Source organism: Balaenoptera musculus, chromosome 9 (genome assembly GCF_009873245.2).
Source record: "Balaenoptera musculus isolate JJ_BM4_2016_0621 chromosome 9, mBalMus1.pri.v3, whole genome shotgun sequence".
NCBI classification, from domain to species: domain Eukaryota; kingdom Metazoa; phylum Chordata; class Mammalia; order Artiodactyla; family Balaenopteridae; genus Balaenoptera; species Balaenoptera musculus.
In genome coordinates, this window is record NC_045793.1 from 49,443,422 (window position 1) to 49,462,773 (window position 19,352).

The following is a 19,352-nucleotide window of genomic DNA, read 5'->3' on the forward strand; positions in this document are numbered from 1 at the left end:
CCAAGGAGTCGACATTTTACCTCCCGTGACCCCAGCAAGAAGTAAACAAAGAAAGGGAAAGACATGGAATCCATGAAAAAGGGATCCCCCCTCCATCGGGAGAGGCAAAGGGAGGTCCTGGTGGTGGTGAGGAAGGGGGGCGGATGCAGGGTGACAGCTGTACAGCAGGCCTGGGAGGCGGGTGGCAACAGGAGAAAGAGCCCGGAAGGAGTGGGGGGAGAAGGGGGCGCGAGAAGTAAAGGGGGATAAAGCCAGACACCTGACGGGTTTGAACGTACTGAGAGAGTTACACTTCCGGAGCTGGGGATGAATTCAAGTTAGCAGGACCATGGACCAGTTAGGAAGGCAAGCTCTAGAGCCAGACGGCCAGATTAGAACCCTTGCTCTGCCATGGAAGAGCTTTGTGACCTCAGACGAGGCACTCTGCCTCTCTGAGCCCCCGTTTTATGTAAAATGAAGATACCGTACGTACTAGGTACCAACCTCATAGGGCCGTTGTGAGGTTTAAATGAGTTAATAGACGCACAGCGCTTAGAACTGTGGCCGGCACGTGGTGAGCCCCAGGTAAGTGTCAGCTGCCCTGATGACGATGACGATGCTGAGGAGAGGAGAAGGATGCAGGTGAGAAAGATGGCAACAGCCAAGCGGCCTATGGCTGTGCTGTTTATTAACTGCAAGGACGACAAAAGTGTGATCCTAGTTCGCTACATGGCCTGGTGTCATAAGAATGCAAACATTGAATAACAATGAAATCAAATATTATAATGAAATTCTGCTAGGAGGAGGGGGAGGATGGAAGGAGGGTTGGGAAATACGTGAAAGATCAGAATTCTTATCTTGCGTAGGGAGGTCAATAGATACCCAAAACTGAACATCAGAGAATAGCAATAGAGGCATGCTATTTAGCAATGGGGAGTAAATCCAGGTAAAAGACTTGTAACTGGTTGCCATGGGGGAGTGGAGAGGGGGAACGGGCCGGACAGAGGGCTCCTCTTTTCATTATAGCCTCATAGATCTATCTTTTTTACTGTGTACAATGATGGCTTTGATTAAAGAGAAGAAATTTTTCATTAAAAAATGATAATGGAGGGACTTCCCTGGCGATCCAGTGGTTAAAACTCGACGCTTCCACTGCAGGGGACACGGGTTCGATCCCTGGTCAGGGAACTAGGATCCCACGTGCCGGGAGGCATGGCCAAAGGGGGCTTCTGCGGGCCAAGTTAGTATGATTAATTAATCATACTATTAATTACCATTAATAGTAATTAATTAATTGAATCGGTGAAAATCAATGAGTCCAAAATGATACTTAACATGGGGAAATTAATATAAAGTATGCCCAAAAATAGCTATAATACAAGGACAGTGAAAATAATAGTGTGCATTTATATTTCTGTAAATTTTGCTACAGCAAAACTGGGAGCGTCGGCATAGGTAGGGGTTGTGTTGAAGTAGATGTCTGTCTATAAAATATAGGTGTTCTTTTTCCCCACCTCCGTTAGCAGATTGGCAGGGAATTGTGAGTAAGCCTTATAGTTGCAGGAAAAGTAGCAACTGGGGCAAGAGTGGGAAAGACCAGCTAACACCCTGGTCCCAAACAAGTGGGAAGAGGTCCTGAGTGGGAGTGGCTTGCCAGATGGGGGAAGGAGCCGTGTGGCCGGCAGGGAATCCCTGGTCCCCTGGGAGGTGAGTTCTCCAACAGGCCTGGGAATTATACTGAAGACATCAAGTGGCAAGAAAGACAGGGGCTTTAAAAATCCTGTTGTGGAACAAGCAAACCTTGAGTAAAGAAGACCTAGGCATCCAGCCCAGGAAATGCAGACTCACTCTTGCATCATCTTGCCCTGATGGTCCTCGCCGAGGGTCAGTTGGTCAATAACTTGGAACCCCTATCTTCCACTGGCCGACATCAGCTCCTGTTTCTTTTAGTCATCAGATTCTTGTACCCCAAGAAGGCCAAACCTAAGGATGGAAATAATGAATAAATAAATCTGTAAGGCCAACTTGTGTAATAGGTTATATGTAGGTTTTGTGGTCACTGTGATCATTTGTATGATTTGTCTGTTTTTAAGATATTAAGCTTATCTACTTAAATGGTAAATTGGCATCATTTTGTTGAAATGTGTAGAATCTAAGTTTGTAACCGACACTTAAATGTGTACGTGCAGTCTATTTTTAGATAATGTTTTTATTTATTTAATAGCATCTGAATATTTAGAAATGTTTGTTAGATAGGTTTATAGGTGTAAAAATTTAGCACTAAACCAAATACAATTGACGTTGAAAACCGGTGTGTGTGTGCGCGGGGACGGTGTTAGAGGCGCTAACCCTCCACGCAGTCAAAAATCTGAGTATAATTTAGTTGGCCCTTCATGTCCACAGTTCCTCCATATCCATGGATTCAACTAGCCAAGGATCGTGTAGTACTAAGTATTTACTATTGAAAAAAAGTCTGCATATAAGTGGACCCATGAAGTTCAAACCCATGTTGTTCAAGGGTCAACTGCACAAGTAGTTGTTAAGTTTTCTTATTAAAAAAAAAAAAAAAGTCCTCCAGATAGTAAAGATCCAAGCAACTGCGATATGGAGTAAGGTCACCACAGGGTGTGGGGCTACTCCTTGCTGTGGGAAGCCGTTGGAGGGTTTTAAGCAGGCAACTGAGATCATCTAATTTACTTTTCTTTGTTTAAGACCGTAGGAGGCCGAGAGTGGAGACTGTGTAATCTTGGCTCCTTTTCTACCACTAGAGTCTGTGAAGTGTATTCCCTCATTCATTCATTCAACAAACACATGTCTGTTGGCTCCTTAAGTACAAGCACTGCCCTGGGCACCGTGGTCATTACCAAAGGTAATGACCAAGAGCCTCCTAATACATTAGAAAGTGTTCAGTCCTGTGAGGGAGGCATTACTTCTGACTTGGAGAACCAGGACCAGTTCTACAGTTAAGGAGGGGACAGGGGAGAATGACATTCTAGGAATGAGCAAAGGCCAGGAGCTAGGAGGTCAAGAAGTTTTGATACTTGGTGATGGTCCCCAGAGGCAATAGTGAGTCTTCCGTCGTAATCACACATTGCCAGTTCATTTAGATTGTTGTTGCTTCAGCTCGTATAAAGTGGGTCAGTACCAATTAAAGCTAATTTATAGTGATAAGTCCATAAGGCAGAAAGGCAGCTCTTTGCTAATGTCCTTGCCAGAGTTTGACACCCCAGGAGAGTTTGAATTTGCTGTCACTGCAGTTATCACTTTTGCATGAATATTAATGATCTGTGTGGAAAGAAAAATGTGGCATATTGGGTTTCTGGAAAAGGTTGACTTATTTTTATCCATCTGTGTGTCACTTTGTTTATGAATACAAAGAACGAGAACACTATAGGCACTAAAATAGGTCAGGGCCATCTTCACAGAGTAAAGAGGTGAGCAGAGGACAGAGGCGGTGGGTAGAAGCAGGAGGGGGTGAACAAGGTTTGAAATGGCCCTTGTGGCAAGTGAGGGTGAGCTTGACGAAGACACTCAGCTGGCTCCTGGGCCATGAAGTGGGCTCGTCCAGGTGGGTAGATATGGATGTACGTGTGTACACGGACTCTGGACCCCCTTGTCTTTTCATGTGATTCATGAAACCAGTTCTGATTTTTACTTCCTTGGCTGACAACCGAGAGGAATCTTTCAGCAGTCCTGTAGAACCTTTCATAGTCCTGCCCTATGAAATCCTACCTACTAGGTTGGCTCATTTCCCACACTGAAATGCTGGCATGAGCTCTTGGGCCCACCCAAAGGCACTTCCCTTAGCCACTGTCCTGCCTGCCTCAGGCCCCCATGATGGGGATTGTGCAGCCCTGGAGGATGACGTGGAAAATTCAACCTGAGAAAAATTAGTGCCTGCCAATTCCTACCTGTGACCATGCAAGGTGAAATGACATTTTCTTGTAGAAACTCTAACCTTGGTGAAAGTCATTTTTAAATTGCTTAGTGACTAAGAAGAGCCTGAAAAAAATCAATTCATGGAGCTTTTCTTTGGAACACTAGACAGCCACCACCCAGGAGGGCAGGGTCCACCCCTGACTGTATGAGGCTAGCCCTGTGCTTCCCACACGCTCACACGCCCACCCCACATGTGGCTGGGACTCCCTCCTCCCCAGCACCTCCAGGGCTTTGCTCTGTGTGTCAAATCTTTATCTCCCTTGATCAGGGATATTCCGTTTGAAAATAAATCAAAGAAGCACAAACTTTGAAACTGAAGACCCAAGTACACGTCCAGTCTGCCTATATCTAGCTGGATGACCTTGGGCACGTTCCTCACTTCCTGAACCTCAGGTTCCATGGAGAACACCTCTCCCCATGCCAGGCTCACAAGAGCCACCCCACCACTACCACGTAAATGGCAGAGGGATCTACCAACACCTTCTGCTTCCAGAAATGCATGTGTAAAGCTGCTCTTAGGCAGCTACAATTTTTATTTTTAAAAAAAATCCAAGTTGGGACTTCCCTGGTGGCGCAGTGGTTAAGAATCCGCCTGCCAATTCAGGGGACACGGGTTCGAGCCCTGGTCCGGGAAGATCCCACATGCCACGGAGCAACTAAGCCCATGCGCCACAGCTACTGAGCCTGTGCTCTAGAGCCCGCGAGCCACAACTACTGAGCCCGTGCTCCACAACAAGAGAAGCCACTGCAATGAGAAGCCCGCACACCGCAACTAGAGAAAGCTTGCGCGCAGCAACAAAGACCCAACACAGCCAAAAAAAAAAAATCCAAGTAGGCACAGGTCAGGTTAGATGGAGAATTAAGTGCCAGAATTTAAGTAGCAAATGATTTAAAGCAAAAGGAGGCCAGATTAAAAAAAAACAGGCATTTTGGCTGTCATGCCTTTGTGCATTCCTCAAATCTTCATATTGTGCCCATTAGTGCAGTAAAAATAACAGGGCTTACGGGAGAACTAAGGTTGGGCAGAACCTCAAAGCTATGGGACTTTGTAACCAGAGCATCAGCAAAAATATCAACCATCCTAACAAAATAATTGCTTGGCTGAATCCCCATTGTAAATCCCTACTGGAAGTTCATCCAGCATGCCAGCCCTCTGTCCTTTGTGTCCTTGAGATGCAGATCTTTGAAGGTATTCTCTCTTCTAAGAGAACAAGTTCATCCAAGTTAGAAATCTGATCCAGTCAGTCAATCTTTGTTTTAAAATACAAGGGCAATGTCTTTACAGTTTGTGTCCCTGTGCTGACAGCCTCCCCAGGTGCCACAACCCAGAGGAAAGGGTGGCACTTGTAGAAGCCACAGAACCCGCCACCGTCGCTCTAAAGAAGCCACGTCCATGGGGTTTTCATCTGCTTTTCTTAATTAAGGCCTTCAGGCTTTCTCTTTAGTTGTGAGAATGCTCTCCTCTGGACTCTTCAAGACGGTCAGTGTGGGGAGGAGGCGTTGGCGTACAGCAAGTTTTCTGTTTCGTGTTTGAGTGCTTGTCCCTTTCAGTTGCCAGGGCTTAGGGTTGACTTGCAGGAAGGGAAGGGTGGGAGGTGGAGAGAAGAGGGGAGAGATGGAGATGAACCTGTACTCACCACAACGTCGTCTTTCCCTGCTAGAATCCCCAGCCAGTAGCCCTGGAGGAAGGGAGCCCGCCCGGATAGACCGCTGAGCACCTCTCCTTCTAGTTGCAAAATTCTGACTCACCGACTCAATGTTCCCCAACCTTGCTTGCTGGGAGGACACCTGCCAGGCTGTCCCCAGACACCTGTTCTGGGCCCCAGGGGGATAAATTCTTCTTGTGACTCCCATGCTTTCCTCCCGCCTCCCTGCCCCAGTTACTTACAACTACAGGTAGGGTGTTTGGGGGTCTTTTTCCTCTTTTACACAGAGGAAATACTTTTTATAATTTTTTTCTTCAGAAACTGATGTGGCAATTAACATTTTGTGGATTCTGGGTGATGGGCGCTCAGAACTAGAAGCTTGAATTGATTCCGCGTCCTCCCTCTGTCTGGTGGCTGGAGCCCAGCACCCACTCTGATGGGCTGACAGGATGGGGCTCACACGGGGCCTCAGAGGTCACCATTAACTCAGGATCAGGGAGAATAAATGAGCGTATCCATTCCTTAACACCCCATACCTCTCCCCTGGAACAATCCAAAGGCTCATCGTATCTGATAGCCTCAAAGCTGGCTGTGATGGGGCCCGTTTGACCCCTCCAGCTGGTCTGCAGGGCAGTGGGCTCCAAAGTGGGTGCACAAGACAATCTATGAGGTGGAGGAAGGAGATATGAAATCTTTACACTTACTAAGGAAAATATTTCTCATATTAATATATATATTTATTAAACTATTTCATCCTTATGCTTTTATTTGCATATCTGTTTTATATAGTGATATGTTAGTACATGCATGTCATTTATAATCAGTATATTCACACACAGTCCCCCTCGGGGGGTGGGGGGCAATGCCCACAGTTTCTTATTGACCGGGATGTAGGAGAGGATCAAAAAGCTGGGAGACCCCTGCTAGGAGAGTCAGCCTTGGTCCATCCTGCTTTCCCTAAATGGGGGGCAGGGGGCGGAATTCTCTAGCAGAGGGCTGGCAAGCGCTGCAGATCCCTTCGTTCAGAAGTTAGTTTTGAGATGGCAGGTGAAGCAGAGATTGAAAATGAACCAGGTTGGGGTTGACTTTTCTCCTTCGAAAGGCATGAGGACATGAATAAAACAAAGCAGAGAGGGTTGGCCCACATGTTTCTGAACTAAAGCCATAACTCATTTCAGGTTAGCATTTCGTAGGGTTCAAAGATGTGTGAAACGAGACTAAGAGCAGTAGGTGTCGGGGCCTCGGATGTTTTCTTCAGGACACTGCAGGCCCTGCTGGCAAGTTTTCCAGACATGAGCACCAAGTGGATGCCAGCGTCTGAGCTCGTGTGGCTTTCTGGGACAATAGCAACCCCCGTACCTGCAGGATGCCCTCTGGCTGCAGGGCGCGCCTCACAGCCGGCGACATTTCTCCTGTTTGATGACAGGGTAGCACTTGGGGTACAGGAACACAAGCAACAGTAGACGCCCCCCACTCCTGTTTTTAAAAAGTGAGTACCCTCAAGAGAAAGCGAGGGAACAGTGGATGAAATAAACTGCTCACGTGACCTTTTGCCTCTTTATTTACCAAATGCTTCTTTAATGCTTACCGTGTATCATTGTTCTAAATACTTTTAAAAACAGGAGCTCAATTGCTCCTCACAACAACCTTGAGAGGTAGTAGTATTATCAGCCCATTTTACAGATGAGGACTCTAAAACTCAGAGAGGTAACATCACTTGCCTGGGGTCACACAGTTTGTTGGTGGCAGCACCAGGGCTCACACGGGCTCCCAGCCTGGGCTCCCAGCTTGGCCCCTGTAGATGCATCTGCACGAACAGTCCTCAGCCAGCACAGCACCTCTCTTGTTCTGGAATCCCTCTTGTATTTTTTCTGGTGGAGATGCCCAAACCTATCAGAATTACCTTATTTTTTGTTTGGTTTCGCAACAGGCCTTTCTAAAAATAGTATTATTTTACATGTAATGTTATAAATAGTATTATTACAAAACTGGTATTATACTGTCTTCTGTTTTTTTGAGCACTTACTACGTGCAGGTCCTCCTGTGCCAGGTGCTTTATAGACATTAATTCTAATCCTTAAATTAAACTGTAAGGAAGAGATTTTTCCCCCCATTTCACAGAAGAGAAAGTAGAGGCCAAGTAGGTTGGTCACTCAGCTGACAATGTCTAGCCAAGGCATGAACCCAGGGTTGGGCCTTGCTCGGCTTTGTTATAGGACAGAACTAAGTAGAAACAGATCCTTCTCGATCCCCATCCAGGGGAGATAGTTTCACAAAGCACCCAAAGGACCTTGTGGTGTGCCGATGACGAGGATGTGTGTGTGTGTGGCCCCATTTTGTAAGCCTGTTGTCCCCGTGCTGGCTTTCACTCGCAAGGGCTTCCTGACATGGGCAGTAGATCATGTGGTCCTCCTGCCTGCCCCACTTGGGACTGGATGCGGCATGGCTTCCAGGCGAGTGTGTCCTCAGCATTAGCCCCCCAGGCCTGGCCCCTTTTGATCCCAAAGAGTTTTGAAGTTTTATCTTCTGCTGGGCTTCATTAAGCCCTCGTTTGGCCTGAGGCTTTCGCCCTGCCCCCAGTTGTAAATGTTGTGTGATTCTTGGTATTCAGGTTAACAAATTAGCTCAATTAGATGGGTAAATTAGTCATTCTCACTTTCTCAAGTCCTGGTGGAAGAGCTTTGCGAAATAGTATTTATAGTTTTCTAACAAGCAATTTAAAGGACACCAGCATGTGGCATTTGTTTAAGAGTAAAACGTCCTAAACAGTGCCCTTAGAAACAGGTTTCGAGATTTGCTCATGGACCGACTCAGGGACGCGGCAGAGCAGTACCCCCGTGCTGTGTCCTATGAGCACTTCCCAGCTGGGTCTCTTGTCTCTGGGGGCTCCAGCCAAGCGCAGCGGGGCTTACTGAAACCCACACTGAATTCCAGAGCCTCATTTTTGTCAAATTGTTTTTTCCGTACCGCCTGAGTTTCTAAACAGGCTTCAAAGCAGGCTGCTTTGAATTCTGAGCGGGAGATGGTGGAGGCCCAGCGACGTGGAGGTTGAGAGGGACACACCCCACCCCCAGAGCGCTGCCGGCACTGGAGGCCGGGAGGCAACGTGGGAAAAGGTGACCCCCTCACTAGCTAATTGAGAACGCGTCAGCTCTTGAGCCTCGCAGGGCTCATCTCCCCACGTGTCCGAAAGTGACACCCCACCTCACAGGGTCACCAGAGGATTAAATGAGCTCATGCAGCCAGTGTGCCTGAACCATACGAGGCACTCATTCACCTTGACGTCCCTTCCTTCCTGCCTGGATCCTTTTACGTGTTCGCCTCAGATGCGGGCGTCCTTGTTCCTGGCTCAACTAGCTCTTCAAACAATCTTATTCATGCCTATTAAAAGGAAACCCAATAAAAGTGCCAATATCTGGTGTTGAAATAATTGATGTAGCAGGGGGAGCCCATGGAGCACCCAGCCAGGCCCCGGGTGCAATTTAGCCTCACACCTGGGGGATGAATTTCACAACTGTAATTGCTACCATATAATTCTTATTGATGTTGTGCTGTAATTCCTATTTATTCCATGGGGCTTGTAAATGCATTAGGACTTGTCAACATATTATTTTACACTGTTTATGATCTGTAGAATTATGTCCTTCAGGGTTATATTGTGCAAAAGCTCCAAATAAACGGCTGTGGACCTCGTTAAAAAAAGAGCAAAGAGGGGCTGCTTGTTGAAGTGGTTCTCCATCCCTGCCGTCCAGGGCAGAAGTCAGCAGAGCAGATTTTTAATTCAGTTCTGAGCGGGGCTCTTAACCAGGATACAAGGGAATCCCCTCGTCTGTCTGAGCTGTCTGCTGCGATGGCTCAGCCCTCCCTCCCAGGGAGGGTTTTGTGTAGCTGAAAGGCAGGTGCCATTCCCTGAGGACAGGTGCGGTAGGGAATCGTTTGGTCTTCCTCGAGCTGGACCTGCATTCTGATGATGATGATGACATTGTGCCCTCAGAGCGCTGGGCATTTCTGTCCCCCTGCTCCCTAGCTTGGGGTAACCACACCCTTTTAGTTCTAAATTTCTTCATGGTCTTCCCAGCTCAGCTTATAAAGAAAAAGATCTGAAATTCATTCCCACCTAAGTGTAAATACCTAGTTAAGTGTAAAATGTAACCCCCTCCTACAGATTTTTGTATTTACCATGCCAATAAAGCATAAAACTAAGGGGACAGAATTCTGTCCATTGTAATGTCAGGCATATCGTGTGTGTGTGTGTGTGTGTGTGTGTGTGTTGGGGCAGGGGTGTGTCTGTCGTAGTTGGTTATTTTTGGTTTTAGCCTTCCCAGCACCTTTGCAGTCAATCACCTTGGCCGCAGAATATTGAGTCCAAGTTCTTGCAGAGCTAATTCCTCGCCATGAGTCGCTGGGAAGCCCTCTCCCTGATCCCTGCGGTGGGAAGGCAGATACGCTCCCCCCAGGACTGTCCCGGGGACTAGATGCACTTGCAGCCCCTGGGTGCCTGGATGCCCTCTCCCGGGGCAGTAGGCGCGCCCGCCGTGCGGAGCGAGCCTGTGGGCACGCTCCCAACAGCCCTTGCGCTTCTCCTCTGGCCCCACAGGTAGTGAGTATGACGAGGAGGAGGTGGACTACGAGGAGTCGGACAGCGACGAGTCCTGGACCACGGAGAGCGCCATCAGCTCCGAGGCCATCCTCAGCTCCATGTGCATGAACGGAGGGGAGGAGAAGCCTTTTGCCTGCCCGGTTCCTGGATGTAAGAAGAGATACAAGGTAAGAGAAGTACCACCTCGCTCGGCATAACTGGATGGAGAACGGTAAGTCCCGTGTCAGCAGAGTCTGAGGAGAGGTGCTTCCCTCTTCTGCGCTGGTTGGGTGTGTGGTCCCCTCGGAAACCCAGGCCTGGGCCCGGGCTGCCCTCGGGTCAGTGCTGTCCCTGGTTTCTGGCCGTTGGGTGTGTTTTCCCCTTCACTGACCTGTGTGGGAGCGGTACGTCCAAAGAGAGTTTTTTGGTGGGAGAATCATGTCTTTGATACTCTTCAGATTCATGTCAGATCGGTCAGAATATCAAATGTGTCACCTGTTTATTTGCCGAACACCTTCCGCAGTGGTTGGCTCTGCAGGTGGTTCACAGAAGACCACTTTGAAGTCTTAAAAGCCCGCAGACGGTTCACAGAGCCCTTTTGGGAAACGCTGTAGGGTATTTACTTCCAGCTGAGGAAGCCCTTGCTTGAAAGGAGTTCAGGAGACAAGGGGCTTTGGTATTTTTTCTCACCAAACCTGCCCACTTTAGCTTCGATGAACTCTCTGTAGGCGGCGCAGAGCCTGTGTCTCTCGGGCCTGCCTCTGGGTGTCAGGGCAGCTGGGGGCGCTAAATTCTCTACTAAGAAGACTCAAAGGGACAGAACAGTGAGAACACCCACAGCACTCAAATGTGGGTCCAGAGGGCATGTGGAAAAACAAATTTGCAAACTTTCCCATGAGGTGTTAGCAGCTCTTTAAAATCCAACTCTGAGATAGAAATGTAAAAATCAAAAACATGCCTGGTGCACTTGGTGAGATGCTACTTTCGCCAGCAGATTGACTGTTTTTAAAGAAAGGCTTGAAAAATGTGTGGCAGCATAAGCACTTCCCGTATCGCTCCTTCTTCCGTATGTCTCTGAACACTAAAAAAATCTATTTCAATACTTTTTATACCTGCTTCTGATATAAAAGCATGAAACCCAAATGTATGACAGGTAAGTGGCCCAAGATTTCACCTAGTCTATATACTGTTAAATTTTTATCATGGGAAGCACAGATGCGCTTTGTTTAAACTACAATGAAAACCCCAGGATGGAGATGTGAAGTCCCATCAGGGTGTCCTGACGCGCTGTCTGGGTGTCCCAGGTGCACGTGTACATTCCTCTGTATCAAGGTGGCGTGGAAGTGGGCGCAGGGGTGAGAAAGCAGCAAAATTGTTATCTCAGGAGCCCAGGGGATTGTTCAACAAGCTAGTTTGTCCAGAGGATAGCTCTGCTTGCAGAAAGAGATTTTTCCCTTCTTTCTTTCTTTCAAAGTGGAGAAAGCTGGACAGGGGTGCTGTCCTTGTACCCTGCCTGCCTCCAGATGCGCCTTCTCGCCATGCTTCATGAGAGCTGGTCCTCTGTGCTCTGCCATCTTGCTGCCTTCTCTCAAGGGTCCAAACACTGTCTAAAGGATGTCTTGCACATCAGCGATGTTAAAAGAGGGAGCAAAGTAATGAATGACCCAGACTACAGCTGACCAAAAAAACCCCAAAAAGCTGGTGGGGGGGTATAAGCTACACCCTTTATGATGAGGCCTTCTCTCTTTCCCACCTCTCTTTCATTCCTTTTTTACATCCTTTTCCCCTGATCATTTTTATTTTCTTGTCATTATTCTTTGGCTTCTATTTTTCTCGAGTATCCAGCCATTTCCTCTCCTGCAGTTTGTCTGCGTCTAGGTTTGTGGGGCCTTTGCGGAGTGTTGTTTCTCCATCTGAGGCCAAAAGAAGATTGCATGAACCTTGGGCTGCAGAGGCTGCCTGCTTCGGTACCACTAACTGGCGAATGACATGGGTGGCAATTAGTGGTCCTGATTTCCATGAGGGAAGTGTGAGTTTCTTTTTCTGGGCCAGAGTGCCATGTAATGGTGCATGAGACAGGAACAAATGCATAACTGCTTCTCCTAACCAAGTGCTTGAGATGAGTGTGGTCATATTCCCTAAAGTTTTAGTCTAACTCTTTCTGCTGGGAAGTTACTGGCCGCAGGGTGTACCAGGTGTTCTCTGGTATAATTATTTCATCTTATTTACTGCGTGATTGTTGGAGTGGGTGTTGGTGAGTGGAGGGCGTAATGAGCTTGGTGTGCTGTGGAGTCGGGCAGAATCCACAACTGCTGCCATCTTGTTCATTTCCAGGGCTGACTTCACATGTGTCTCATTCCCTGCCCCCATCGGCAGGGAGTCTCTCACCCATGAGTCTCTTGGGCACTGACTGAGGATCAGCTCTTCTCACCATTTCATTGGCATTTGCAGAACTGGGAGAAGATGAGCATCTAACTCCCCAGACTTCATACAGAGTAGGGCAAGGGAGCAAGGCCCAGCCGTACAGCTAGGTCTCCGAGTTGTTTCCCGTGTTAATTCTTCTGCCTAGAATGCCCCCCTTCCCCTCTGCTCTCCTTCAGGACCTCTCATTTTCTTTCTTTTTTTAATTAATTAATTAATCTATTTATTTATTTATTTTTGGCTGCGTTGGGTCTTCGTTGCTGTGTGCAGCCTTTCTCTAGTTGCAGTGAGCGGGGGCTACTCTTCATTGTGGTGTGCGGGCTTCTCATTGCGGTGGCTTCTCTTGTTGCGGAGCATGGGCTCTACGTGCGCAGGCTTCAGTAGTTGTGGCACGTGGACTCAGTAGTTGTGGCTCGCGGGCTCTAGAGTGCAGGCTCAGTAGTTGTGGTGCACGGGCTTAGTTGCTCTGAGGCATGTGGGATCTTCCCGGACCAGGGCTCGAACCCGTGTCCCCTGCATTGGCAGGTGGATTCTTAACCACTGTCCCACCAGGAAAGTCCTGAATGTCAGTTTTATTTAAAACCTGAGTACTGAATAAGACAGTAGTTATCAAGTTCTCAGCATGACGAAAAGTTCTCACTGTAGTGACCTTCCTTGCCCTATTGGAGCTTAATTCCCTTTCCCCCTTTCAGAGACCAGAGGATTTAATAAGCATTTCATTTTCAAGTTGCCTGACATTATTTATTTTTGTTAATATTTTTGAAAGACCAAACTCATTTCAGGATCTCTGCAATTAGGAGTTTCAGTGAAGCTTTTTTAGCTCCTCAAGTCTTAGAAAGTGAAGTTCCCATTGCTATCTGTGAATGAACAGATGGGGGAAATCTTACATCTGATTAGAGTTTGTACTAACATTTGTGATAAGGTGTCCCATGACACTTGTGGACATTTTAAATCACAGCAACAAAGAGAAAGAGATGGTAAGGTAGTTTATTGTAGGCTCTTTGGCCAACCCTGGAAATGCGATGTGTTTCCACATGTGCAACTGGCTTCCTAATTTTTCCAGAGTAATAAAGCTGACATGTGTGTCAGTGCCACAGCCACGCACAACACAGTGTTGACATTCCAGCTGGGAACTGACCACGGAACCTGTTGGAATCACCTCAACCCTGGGCGTGTCCTTCCCCTGCTGAACTCCAGATCTGGTTTCATGTTGGAGTGGCTTCTGGTGGCTTTGGCAATTTCTGGTTTCAAACCTTCCCTCACCTAATTAGTTATTTAAAAACAAAAAAACAAAAACTCGGGCCTGGATGGAATATCTAAGACCTGGTCCTGTTGGAGTTGCTATATGCCTTTTTGTTTGTTGTTCAAATGTTTATTATTTTTGGTTTCCTCTCTTTTCTGACAAGGTGTGAGTGGCACTGGGGCACAGGGGTAGCTGGATTTATAATGATCCGTCTTGCAACAAGTTCCCTGTGAAAGCGAGGACATGAAATGTTTTAGTAACCCTTCATCCACAGGAAGGAACCCTATGAGGTACTCAGTGAATATCTGTTGAGCTAATAAATGGGATATTATTAAGCAGGCAGATGCAAATTATTAAGCATTTGTGAGTCAGGAGACTTCCCACCATAGTGTTACTATTAGAAAGTTGACAGTCTTTTTCTAATGATCATAAAACAGTTATTCCCTCCCTGTCTCCCTCCCTCCCATAGCTTAAAACAATGCTTATCTTTGTTGCCTGGCTCCAGCTAGGTGGCTCTCACCTGGGTCTCTCATGCCACTGCAGTAGGGTACCAGCTGGGGCTAGATACACAGGTTGGCTTCTTTACCCATGTGCCCGGGGCCCTGGTGGGATGGCTGGAGCAGCAAGGGGCTGGCAGGGCGTATCTACCCATCTCTCTTAATGGGTTGGATTCTGCACCGTCACTGCCCTCCCCACATCCCACCGCAGCAATCTCCTACTCCCCAACATGCCTCTAGAAGACCAGTGAAGTGCTCCCTCACCCTGCATGCAGGGATTAAGGCAGGAATGACAAGGGCTGAAGGCGCAGAAGGCCAACAGCTGGACGTCAAGGGAAGAAGTCGTGTCTGTCCTTGTGGTTCAACTCACTGGACAGCCTTCAGACTCAAAGCATAGACAACTGGTTGCTATTTGTCACCCCTGGGTTCAACAAAGTCAAGAGGATTCTCTTCCATAGGACTTTTGAAAAGTATTAATGTGCACTGTGAATCTCCAATAGGGAAATATAAATAGTAATAACCACTGAACATATTTTGTTTCATGGCAACTCTCAATTTCTTCCAGAATGAGGCATGTTCTAACAAATTCATTCATTCACAGATACTAGTGGAGCATCTACTATGTGCCAGGCACTGTGCTAGATGCTCATGAAACAGCTGCAGTTTGTTCTTATTCTTTGGGACTCGATAAGGGCATCCTATGAAGTAGAAGACACCTATGTTGGACACCTTTCGTTGGGCACAGGACTGGCCTCAGTGGGCCTAGATTCAGATAATACTTTAGAAAACAGTCCACTCTTCTGGTGATCTGTACTCAACAACTTCCTATCTTCTCTTTTCCCTTACTCCTCAATCTGACAGTAGCTGACTTGGAAATTAAGACCTATGCTCTAGTATCACTTCTGCCATTTATTCTTACTTAAATCTCCCATCAGTTTACTCAATGTCCTGAGCCTGTTTACTCACCATGTAATTGGGATAAGCAAAACTAACTTGGTTGAATCTGTAGAGTGATTCTAGGCATGACGTCCTAAATAGAATATGCAAGTGAGCTAGCAAAACCAATTAATAGAAATCCAGAAAGCATTTTGGTGTTTCATGTTATCATTTAGGATTTGTAGGCCAATTTGAAGTTTGGAACTTTTCTGTTGCTGAGACTTTAATAACCTAACATTTTTAAAGTTCACTGTATGTTTGGAATAGTACATAAATAAAAGTAGGGCCTTGTCTGCCCATAGGTGCTTATTTAACACACACAACTGTGCTGGGGCAGGATTTGGGCAGAGATACTGGCTTAATGCAGAGTAGAAAATGGACAAAAAAATCCCTACGTAAGGTAGGGATTATCATGATTGGCTGGGAGCAAGACATAAGCTGAGTTTCCAAATGAAGAATTTATACACGTCTTGAACTTCATTACCCTAACCTATATTTTCTTTCTTTAGATTTTTTCGGTGCCATCTTGAGGATATTTGTATGTAATTGTTCATCATTAACATTCTTCAGGGTGGAAACAAGATTCAGAGGGAGCTGTGCCTCTTTATACAGTCTGGGTCTTAAATACGTATTTTATGTAAAAGTCGAAAGTCAGTACTTTCAGAGTAACTGAGATGTATTTGAAATTGCCTTGGCTGAGCTGTGTGCATGACCCAGTCTGCACCGCCCACGATTAACACACGACTGCGAGTTCGCGAAAAAGCCTGTTCTGTATACAGCTGCCATCCAGGAGCTGTCCGGTTGCAGTCAGACCCGCACTGAGGTTTCCCCCCCATCTGACACTGTGTGACTCCGTCTAATAGGTGATATTTTTGTCCTCTCCACAGAATGTGAATGGCATAAAGTACCATGCTAAGAATGGCCACAGAACACAGATTCGTGTCCGCAAACCATTCAAGTGTCGTTGTGGTAAGAGTTACAAAACAGCTCAGGGCCTGCGGCACCACACAATCAATTTCCATCCCCCGGTGTCGGCCGACATTATCAGGAAGATGCAGCAGTAACATGCTGGTCGTAACTGTGCCAAGAAATCCTCACCAGCAGTTGCTGATTTTGAAAACAGCCACCTTTTTTCAGGGGAAGCATTCAGCAACCCTTTAAAGAATAAATGCATGCTTTAAATTTTTTCTGTAATTTTGGAATGATGTATCTTTGTAGAGTTAATGATTTTGTACATTTGCACATGTAATCATCATACCCATTTTCATTACTTTGATATAAGGTGCTAAACAAAAAAAGCTCTAGGTTTTTCAGCACATTTCCCCCAAAACAAGACAGAAATTGAGGGCATGTTGCATATTGTTTAGCTGTGTTGCAGTGATATCAGTTGTGGGGGAGGAGGGGCTGGCACTGAGGGTTTTTCCCCCAAGATTATAATGTGATTGGTTGAAGAAGTTTTTCAACACATCAACTCATTGTGTTCAAAACCAAAATAATACCTTCACTGTCAAACTGGTTACCATGCCTTACATAATGGAGTTAGTTAGTACCTGTGACTAGAAAGACTTTAGGTAACGGAAATATAAATAAGAAAGAATGTTTAACATAATATGCTAAAAATATTTTCATATTTAAATAACATACATAAAAGGTGTGCTTTCTGTGTTTTATATTATCTTGCAAATCCTTTTGACCTTTAAAAAGCTGAAAATCTTGCCATCTGACTTACCAATCATTTTAGTGTTACAAATGGCATTTTTGTACAAAAAGTCTGTTCAGTTCACTCATTAACACACATTCATTTGAGTGCCTGCTAGGTGCAAGGGATTCAATTTATGCCTATTGATATCTGTGGACCAAGATACCAGTTTAGTGAAATACTTTCCCCTGAAATCTGTTAGGAAACACTTTGAAATACTTAAGTGCAAATTCTGTGTGTGTGAAATTTAGTTCTACCTTCATCTTTAGGTGAAGTTTTAAAGCACTTTGTAGTTCTCTATTGCCAACAGATTTAATGTTTTATGTGTTGCCAATTCTTGCAACCACTGCCCTAACAAACCTGTGGGTTGCAAATAAGAATTAAAATTCCAAGCACGTTTCAAAGAGGAACATTTTGTTAAGACCCCTGTCGCCTCCTCATGCTCATTGTTTTTAGACTTTTTTTAAAGGCACTTTTTCCATCACATTGTAGGTGTCTGTATTCCCACTGGAAATGTCTGTTTAGCTTTGTAAGACATTTTGCTGAAATATGAAATTGAGCCTTATTGACAGTTAAGTGCTTCTTGCAGCAGGTGGTCAAAGAGTGACTAATGCGTGACCCATTAGAGCATAACCTACGTCTGGACCATTCCTAAAGTTTTTCTTACCAACAGTACCATCATGCCTTGAGTGTTCATTTCTCCCAAGTGCTATTCCTTAAACAAACATGAGTTTACCAATTGCCTAATTATGCAATAAAAATTGCTTTGAGATGGCTAACTGCCCACAAAACTGATGAAAATCAAACTCGAAGTGCTTGTAAAATAACTTTCTTCCCGTGTTTCCATTTGTTGAAAGTCTTACAGATGGAAAGCAGGTGTTCCTCAATTTTTCAGACGTTTTGAAAGGAAGACAATTCTGTTAGCCAGATGGGTAAGCTTCTATTAATACACTCTTAAATTGTGAATCCCTCATAATGAGGGATTTAAAAGATATTTATAAAGACACTGCCCGCTAAAAATGTCCTCAGATCTCTGAAGAGTAGTCTTGGTCCTGAATATACAGTGTTATCCTTTATGTTTTAAAGGGTGATACAGACATGAGAAGCCACTAGTTGGTGCATAAGAAGGCCCTACTTGGCTATTTCATATCTACCTAGAATTGACCAAAATTTTTTTAGGCCAGCAGTTATTATTTAGCTTCGCTCCTTCTAGTGCAAGAAACTGTAGGCTGGATCAGTAGTTCAACAGCTAAACAGTCATAAAATAGTCATTGTGCATGTTCAATTTCTTTCAACTATAAAAATTGCCAGTTTCTATTTACTTATTCATTGTGACAGTATTACTAAACAGGTAAGGATGGGAATATTTTGTTATACCGTGTATAGTGAATGTATTGTACTGTGTCTGTGAAAACTGTGCTTTAAATTATATTTTCATATGTTTTGTTCAGGACAGAGCAGAGCACATTAAGTTTGAAAGCAACAGAGGTTTGTTTTAGAACTGAAGGCAACTTAATGAAACAAAATTGCTGTCAAGAAAAGCTGCTTATAAATGTAAATGAAATCACATTTAAAATAAACGGCCTCTGACCCAAAATAAACATGGCTCTTTATTTTCATTAGCATCCATTATAAAGACCAGTATCAAGTTTGCCACAGAAATGAATATATCCATTCAGTACCTTGTTCTAAGGCTGCCTTTTTTGGGCGGTGTGGGGGGGGGGGGTGCAGTATTCAGCTGACAGACACATGTAGATTTCATCAATGTTTTGCCTAGGTCAGTATGATGAACAATTTCATTTCACTGGTAGTAGCACTGTAATATTCAAAGGATACTTTACTTTTAGGTTAGCATGGTCCATAATTATTAACTGATGCAACAAAAATGTTCATATCATTGAACTATTTTACCTGAATATATTCTGCTTAGCCTATAACCTATCCAGAAGCTTAAAACATGGAGTCTTCATTACTGTTGCATCCCAGGTCTGCCATGTCCTGATATCTGACTGGCCAATACTGTTTTGCCCTAGGCTCAAACCTTTTAAAGGATTCCAATGATGATACATGAATTCTTCTCCTAGAAACAAATGCAAGTGAGATGTTGTATATGCGGTTCACATATAGTACCCCGAAATGCCACTACACTGAATATTAAGTTAACATCTTAGATAGCTAGTTTGCTTAAGACAAGCTTAAATATTTTGATATAACCACAAAAACAGCAAAATCAAAAAGTCAGTACTTTAAATCCTTAACATTCATATTCTAAAAGAGGAAAGGACTGTAGTTCAGAAAATTTTTTTAATGACCCAGACCAAAAAGACATTCAAGATGCTAGACTTAATGAAAATCACAAATAAATCTGACAATGAAATTACACACTTCTAAAAATGTGTCTACTTTAATGTTA

At 45.1% G+C, this 19,352-nt stretch overlaps 2 protein-coding genes across 5 annotated transcripts in view; one reads left to right on the top strand and one right to left on the bottom strand.

The window, feature by feature from the left end:
• Positions 1-18,532, top strand: part of JAZF1 (JAZF zinc finger 1) — a 353,802-nt gene extending 335,270 nt beyond the window's left edge. The window contains exons 4-7 of one of the 2 annotated variants that reach the window (XM_036864577.1): positions 10,162-10,331; positions 16,128-16,209; positions 17,797-17,871; positions 18,391-18,520. In XM_036864577.1, coding sequence (XP_036720472.1) covers positions 10,162-10,331; positions 16,128-16,209; positions 17,797-17,843 — 299 coding nt within the window. In that variant the 3' untranslated portion in view covers positions 17,844-17,871; positions 18,391-18,520. Of the gene's footprint in view, positions 1-10,161; positions 10,332-16,127 lie in introns of both variants that reach the window. The other variant, XM_036864576.1, reaches the window with a different exon arrangement.
• Positions 18,532-19,352, bottom strand: part of TAX1BP1 (Tax1 binding protein 1) — a 92,496-nt gene continuing 91,675 nt past the window's right edge. The window contains exons 19-20 of one of the 3 annotated variants that reach the window (XM_036864574.1): positions 18,851-19,019; positions 18,532-18,755 (exon numbers count right to left, since the gene is read on the bottom strand). In XM_036864574.1, the coding sequence (XP_036720469.1) occupies positions 18,890-19,019 (130 nt within the window). In that variant the 3' untranslated portion in view covers positions 18,532-18,755; positions 18,851-18,889. Of the gene's footprint in view, positions 19,020-19,352 lie in introns of all 3 variants that reach the window. The other 2 variants (XM_036864573.1, XM_036864572.1) reach the window with 2 other exon arrangements.